Genomic DNA, 7,984 nt, shown 5'->3' with positions numbered 1-7,984 from the left:
GAAGCGGAGGAACCAATGAGCGCGAGACGTTGAATGACAGCTGTCCAATAGGGACCCTCAGTGCTAGTACGGTTTGCGGCTTAAGCGCCGCCGCGGTCTGAGGAATGTCAACTATTCAACATGGAGGCGGAGGTCGATAAGCTGGAACTGATGGTGAGTGTAAAATGAAGGAGATCTACTGGGTAGTTTATTCTTCCCCGATGGCCTCCAAAGTGGAACGCAATTTGGAGTCGCCGGAAACCCTGGGCGGAGGAGGCTGGACTAGACTCGAGCTCCTCCTCCTGCACCAAAGGGAGTCGCCGCCGCCTGGTCTCTTAACCGCCGCGGGGGGAAGGGGTTACATCCGGGAAACTCGTGAGGGAAATGGCGGGAGATGCTGGGGGTCCAGGGCCTTTGGAATTCCTTGTTCCTTGCCCTCACCTTTCCGCCTCTCAAGGAACTGTGGCTGGTGCGAACAGCGTTCTGTGTATTTCCACCAAAAAGACCTGACTGTAATGGTCTCTAAACGCCCCAAGAAGGGGAGAGGTTGTTCACAGTCCGAGAAAGGGGAATGGAGGGTGGGGAATAAACAGAGAGGGGAGGAGAGAAATCCCTTTAGGGCTGAAGCGTTCATATTCAGCCCAGCGCAGGCTGAGAAGGGATGCGAGACTTGCGTGCACAACTTCCTAGCGGCCAAGGAAGCCCCTAGACCAGTTTGGCCCTTCGGTGGGAGAGAGGTGTGAGCCTTGGGAATCTCAACCACGAGCTTCTTTTCCTGGAGCGCGGGCGGGACCTGGGACGTGGGAGGCTCCACTGCTCTGGAGTTGCCTAGTTTCATTCATTGTGAAAGTAGGGGGCGGGGGCGAATAATTGGGAAGGACTCCCGCGGCTGCTTGGCCTGCTCGAGGGCGCCAAACTGGAGAGCCGCCCTAGTTTTTTCTTTGGATTCTACCCTCACTTGTCCTCTTTATTCTCTCCCTCCCATCCCTAGACTACCGGCTTGATCGCCCGCTCTTTTTTCTTAGTTCCGTTGTTCTATCTTCAGTCCCTTTACCCCCAGTGCATTACGAGTGTTTGGATTGGGCTGGCTTCCTTTAAAATGGGGAAGTTGGAGGACGCACCCATCACTGAACTCCTGTCCGTTTTTTTGTTGAAGAAAAATAACAAGATTAAGTAAAAAAGCCAAAATCTCCATCACAATCCCCTCCTCTTCTCCCTAACATTCCTTGGCGTTAGTCCTTAAGTATCATTTGTGCCTGCGCTACTCTTCTCCAAGCTGAACCTCGGGTCTCTTTAATATCTGCAATGTGTAGTGATCTTGGAAGATCCTCACCCCCAGAAAATGCGAGACCTTGATATATCTTATTACTGTTTTCTTCTGATGTGTTAATGAATTGTAGTGGCTCTCATATACAAAACTGACTTTCATTTGCTTCTAACGTTTTGAATTTTGATTTTCTTTGTGGGGGGTGTGTGTGGGAATTGGGAAGGTGAGAAATGGCAGCAAAGAAGGAAGAATTTTCTGCAGCTTTCCAAACCCTAAATAATGAACTTTTAGTTCAAAGTTTTGTTATTCTTATCATTAACTGTCTTTCAAAAAACAAAAGAAAAAAAGTGTTAAGTATTGTAATTTGATTCCACCAACAGGCACAGATATTAACATTGCCTTGCCCATCTCCTCCATTATGAACTCCTCCCTCCAGATGGATATTTCTGCCTAACTGTAAGATGCTAAATGATACTAATTCTGCTTTTAACAGTTTTTTTTTTCCCTCTCAAGTTGGCTTTTAATTTTGAGGTACCAATGAAGCCTTTTCTGGAGTTTGCATTAGAGTCAATAGTCTCACAGGACATGTTTAAGATTGAACACATTTTATTTTAAGGGGAAAGCAATTACGTGTACATCTTGAAAAAAAAATAGGTTTTAGAAAATTATGAGGTAGCCAGACTCGAACTTTTAGGTGTTTGAATGATGGGGTAGTTTTTAAAAATTCTTTTTATGAGAGGAAGAGAAGAAAACAGGTCTTTCTTCTTAAATTCCTTTTAACTAACTTAGTCATAACTTTTTTTTTCCTGTTCAAATTATTAGTTTGTTTCCATAATCATTAGGGTTTAAAAATTGTATTTGAACAATTACACTTTTATTATTACTGCTTTGTACTGATTGGGTAGTATAAGACCATACATCTCACCTTTAGATTTGCCATGTGCTTTTAGAAAAAAATGTTATATCTGTGAACTGGTTTATTTTCTGAGATTCCAAAGGTAAATGATTTCCTGTACAATACTCTGATTTTTGGTTTTATATTACTTGAATAAAGGATTTGTTGAGGAACCAATGTTGAATATTTAATAAGTGAAATAGAATACCTATTATCTAACTTTGAAAAGAAAGAACTTATCTTAATTTTTTAAGATATCAGACAAATATCCTGATCCTCTTAAGTTTAAAATTTTCATATTTTTTTCTAGTTTTAACCCCGATTCAGAAAATTAAACATTTGTTTTTTCAAATTTTATTTTTTTCTCATTACTTATCTGTTTTATACATATTAGTGTATATATGTCAATCCCAATCTGCCAATTCATCCTGTCCCCCATTTCCCCCCTTGGTGTCCATATGTTTGTTCTCTACATGTGTCTCTATTTCTGCCTTGCAAACAGGTTCATCTGTACCATTTTTCTCGATTCCACATATATGCATTAATGTACGATATTTTAAACATTTGTTTTTAAATACTTGTTTTTAAAACCTGATCCTTGGCTCTCAGAGTTGAAATATTCTAATATCTGAGTTATGTGGCCTAGGATTTGAGGTCAAGACACTCATGTTCCAGCTGTCCTGAATTTGAGTTCATTTCTTAGTAGGCTCAATCCAACCAAGTAGCTGAACTGGATCATTTAAAGGAAGGTTGGTGAAAATAATGGAAAGTGTTTTTGCATCAGTCAACATTATTAATGGAGGAATAAACTCATTGTAGGGTAATCTTTGTTCTATAACTTTTTTCCCTTCACTTATTGATTGAGTGGTATTTGTCTAGTGTCTTTCTTTTGTGATACAGCTAGAGATTGTACACAAAAGGTAGTGCAATGTGATACTATGATACTATTTCTATTTCTGTGTTGATATCTGACTTCACAATGGTTTCTTACCAGTTAAAAGGTTAGAATGTTAATTGGCTTGAATCCAAGGAAACCTCTTAAATCTCAGAGCCCTTTCCTCCTCCCATTATTATTTTCTCTTTGATTTTTCTGCACTTGAAGGAAATGGAGATGTTTCCTCTTATATTTAAGATGTTTTATGGGTTATCTGAAATTTTAAAATCCCCTTTCATAGCATTCAGTTAAGTAGGGCTCATGGTATCCTGTTTACGACACACTGATTCCCTGGAAGTCTGTGAACTCTTGAGATAAGATGGTAAGTGCTTTTTATATTGTAGTTTAGATTCGAGAGAGATAGATAGGGTTTACAGAAATTGGGAAATATTATTTCACTTTTCATTTATTTTCTTTGGTAATCTTACTCAAAAGGCTAATTTTATATGGCAGTTAATCAGTCAATTGCTATGGAGGAGCTAACCAACACATCTCAGCAGAACAGAAATATTTTTACAACTTTGCCTTAAGTAGTAATTGTAACCTGTTTTGTTAATACCAGTCCTGAGGTATTAACAATACCCATGTGAATAACTTATACAGCTTATAACATATTTACAAAATTCCTTTCTACATCTATGCATGTTTTCAGTTTGCATATTAATCATAGGTTAGTTGTCAAAAAACAATACCACTTTGATATTTAAATCCTAGTCTTCTTTTTTTTTTTTTTTAACATTGATATAAATGTTCTTAGGTTTTGGATGTCTTCTGTCCAAAGAGGCAACCCTTCTTTGTATTCTTTTCACACTGAAGCTTCAGCTGATACAAGATGCTCTTGTGTGTCTTTCCTACCTATTACTGCTAACGAATGCTCTGACTTTATTGCACTACTGTACTTTACAGCTAGCAGTGCAATAGTATTGTCAAAGCATCTGAAAGCAGAATGTACACCAGAATTTTGGTTCTTGCCTTACATCTTTCTTCAGTGTCTGTGAGTAATTTACCACAACCTTTGTTGCTGAAAACTATATAATTTTATTACAAAGTATATGTTTTAGAAAGTTATAATTTGAAAAAAAAAATGTTTTCAACTAATTAAAAATTCACCACTGTAATGCATTATGAAACATATTGAGAGGATACATTTTATAGCTAAAGTTGTTATGGCTTGTCTAAACAAGTAGTACTTTGTCGTTTGCTTCTTTCTGTTACAGATTTGGATAGGTTCTGACAAATCTCAGGTTTTCTTTAATTGAATTTGAAGATGAATTAGTATGTGATGAATACAATCTTTGCTGTATATTTCCTGTGGTAACCTGCCTCAAATCTTAATTGGTGTTAATTTTGTGTATTGTATAGTAAATGCTTGAGTTTAAAACTTTAGAATGCATGTTTTAATGTTCTTTTTGTAATTATGAGATATAATAAAATGTGACTCCATCACTTGTTTTTTCGTAATCAGTTTGAGATATAATTTGCATAGAGTAAAACTCAACAATTTTAGTTGTACAATTTCATGAGTTTTGATAAATGTGTACAGTCATGTAACCACCACCACCAGTCATGATACAGAACATTTCCCTCACCATAAAAAGTTCCCTTATGACCCTTTGCAGTAAACCTCCCAAACTCCCAGGCAACCACAGACCTCTAGTTTTGCCTTTCCTAGAAGTTCATAAAAATGAAATCATATACACAAACCTTCTAGTCTTTCGTGTCTGGCTTCTTGCACTTAGCATAATGCTTTTAGGATTCACCCATGTTGTTGCATGTATTAGGAGTTGGACCATTTTTATTGATGAGTAGTATTCCATTGTCTAGAATATCACAAATTGTTTATCTGTTCACCAGATTATGGACTTTGTTATTTCCAGATTTTGCCTATTATGAATAGTTGTTCTAAACATTATAATACAAGTCTTTATGTGGACATAATGTTTTCATTTCTCTTGGGTAGCATGATAAAAGTATGATTGATCTTAAAAGAAACTGCTAAAATCTTTTTCAAAGCTCTGTATTAGGGTTCCAGTTTCTCCAAGTCCTCACCAACACTTGGTACTATTGTCAGTCTTCTTCATCTTAGCCATTCTAGTAGGTGTGTAGTGGTATCTCATTATAGTTTCAATTTGCATTTCCTGAATGACTAATGGTATTGAACATCTTTTCATGTGCTTATTTGAAGTTGGTATATCTTCTTTAGTGAATATCTGTTAAAATCTTTTGCCTATTTTCAAATTGAGTTGTCTTTTTATTATTACAAGTGTCCTTTAATTTTATCTATTTGCCTTCTCCCTTAAAATTTTTTGATGGAGTCCAGTTTATACATTTTATTCTTCTATGGTTTATGCTTTCTGTGTTCTATCTAAGAATTCTTTGCTTAACTCGAGGTCACAAATGTTTTCTTCTAGAAGATTTATAGTTTTAGTTTTTACATTTAGATCTCAGTCCATTTTGAGTTAATTTTTGTTAGGAAGCCTTGAAATCATCTAGTATAAGGCGTCACCCATTGCTCTTGTTTTCTAAAACTTTTAAATTAATTTGCATTTCCAAATAATTTTTCTGTCAATTTCTATAAAAAAAGAAGCGTACTGGGATTTTGGTTGGGATTATGTTGAATCTAAAGAACAATTTGGGGAGAATCGCTATCTTAATATTGAGCCTTCTGATACATGAACATTATCTCTCCATTAATTAGGTCTTTTAAAATTTCTCTCAACGGTGTTTTGCAGTTTTCAGTTTATAGGTCTTACTTATTTTTTTTTTTATAACCTGCTTAGTGTGATTTTTTTTAAAAATTAATTAATTAATTTTTGGCTGTGTTGGGTCTTCGTTGCTGCATGCGGGCTTTCTCTAGTTGTGGCGAGCGGGGGCTACTCTTCGTTGTGGTGCACGGGCTTCTCATTGCAGTGGCTTCTCTTGTTTTGGAGCACGGGCTCTAGGGGCACAGGCTTCAGTAGTTGTGGCTCCCGGGCTCAGTAGTTGTGGCACACGGGCTTAGTTGCTCCGCGGCATGTGGGATCTTCCTGGACCAGGGCTTGAACCCGTGTCCCCTGCATTGGCAGGCAGATTCTTAACCACTGCACCACCAGGGAAGTCCTAAATAAGTCAATTGTTGATTCTTTAATTCATTGTTTTTGTTTTCATTTTATAAATGAGGAAATAATCTCAGTTTTCACTTAAGATTTTCATGTAGTGATTAGTGACTGTAAAATAAATTTAGCTTTTCAGAACAATTTATTTTTGTTAGGAGATGTGAGAGTTGTAGTAGTTCTTATTAATTCTTCCTCTCCTCTCTTTAATTTCTCCAATTTTAGATGATAGTACTTCATACTTTCTTTTGGTAAGTGTTACTAGGGCAGGCTGGTACCAGAGGCTAGAGATATTAAGGAACTTATCTGGGAGACATGGATAAATACATTGAGACAGATGCCATGATGGGATAAGTAAATATCAGTTGTTGTGGGGGGCACATTGGAAAGAGGCACCTAACCTGGGGAAGGTTTCTTGTTAGAGGTGAGATATAATCTGAGACTGGAAGGATGAGTAGGGATTAGCCAGTGAAGGAAACAGAAAATGTTCCAGGTAAAGGAAACAGTGTGTGTGAAAGTCCAAAGGTGTTGCACAAGTGGGGGAAACTGCAAATTGTTCAGTACGGTTTTGAGATGGGGGGCAGGGGGGTTGAGATGAAGAACCAGTAATATCAATTCTAGCTATTAAGTTGAAAACCTCCACCACACTTTTCCTTTATTACATTCTGAACATTTAAAATTATTGTAAATATTCATGTTCTTTAGTAATTATGAACCTATGTTCCTTAATTTAAAAAAAAAATCTTCCATATAAACACCCAGTTAAGGTTTTGGATAAAATATAGGGAGATTTAATGACTTCTGATCAAATTATATATTGATTTCTGTGTTCTACACTCTTTATTGCCCTATTTATTTATAAGGCATAGGATACCATAAATAACAGAGAAGTCTTTAAAAAAAAAAAAATGAAAAGGAGGACTTCCCTGGTGGCGCAGTGGTTAAGAATCCGCCTGTCAATGCAGGGGACACGGGTTCGATCCCTGGTCCGGGAAGATCCCACATGCCACGGAGCAACTAAGCCCATGCGCCACAACTACTGAGCCCGTGTGCCACAACTACTGAAGCCCGCATGCCTAGAGCCCGTGCTCCACAACAAGAGAAGCCACTGCAATGAGAAGCCTGTGCACTGCAACGAAGAGAAGCCCCCACTCAGCAACAAAGCCCCAACGATGAAGACCCAAAGCAGCCAAAAATAAATTAATTAATTAAAAAAAAGACTATGTTGTATATTCTAGATTCTTTTTTAAAAATTTTATTTATTTTTTATTTATTTATTTTTGGCTGCGTTGGGTCTTTGTTGCTGTGTGTGGGCTTTCTCTAGTTGCGGTGAGCGGGGACTACTCTTCGTTGCATTGCTTGGGCTTCTCGTGGCCGTGGCTTCTCTTGTTGTGGAGCACGGGCTCTAGGTGTGTGGGCTTCAGTAGTTGTGGCATGTGGGCTCAGTAGTTGTGGCTCGTGGGCTCTAGAGCGCAGGCTCAGTAGTTGTGGCACACGGGCTTAGTTGCTCTGCAGCATGTGGGATCTTCCCGGACCAGGGATCGAACTCTTTGTCCCCTGCGTTGGCAGGTGGATTCTTAACCACTGCGCCACCAGGGAAGTCCCTATTCTAGATTCTTTTGTAGGTATATTTTTATTTTTTCTAAACCAGGTTCATTCTATATATTATGAAAATCTAAATCTGTCCCTGTAGTCTATTATGTGTCCATAGCACAGTTAACATAAATAACCTAAGATCCTGAAAGCTTAAAAAAAAAAATAGACTACTTTAACTGATAAAGTCAGGCTCATGTGTACTACTCTCTTAATGTTACATA

General features: G+C 37.9%; 1 protein-coding gene across 1 annotated transcript in view; it reads left to right on the top strand.

The window, feature by feature from the left end:
* The first annotated feature begins 200 nt into the window (after positions 1 to 200).
* Positions 201 to 7,984, top strand: part of SKA2 (spindle and kinetochore associated complex subunit 2) — a 31,689-nt gene continuing 23,905 nt past the window's right edge. The window contains 2 exon segments of the mRNA XM_059907110.1: positions 201 to 270; positions 273 to 336. Of these exon segments, the coding sequence (XP_059763093.1) occupies positions 201 to 270; positions 273 to 336 (134 nt within the window).

This window comes from Balaenoptera ricei, chromosome 20 (assembly GCF_028023285.1).
Source record: "Balaenoptera ricei isolate mBalRic1 chromosome 20, mBalRic1.hap2, whole genome shotgun sequence".
Taxonomy (NCBI): Eukaryota; Metazoa; Chordata; class Mammalia; order Artiodactyla; family Balaenopteridae; genus Balaenoptera; species Balaenoptera ricei.
Note: the sequence above shows the minus strand (reverse complement) of the source record. Positions and strands in the feature narration are given on the sequence as shown.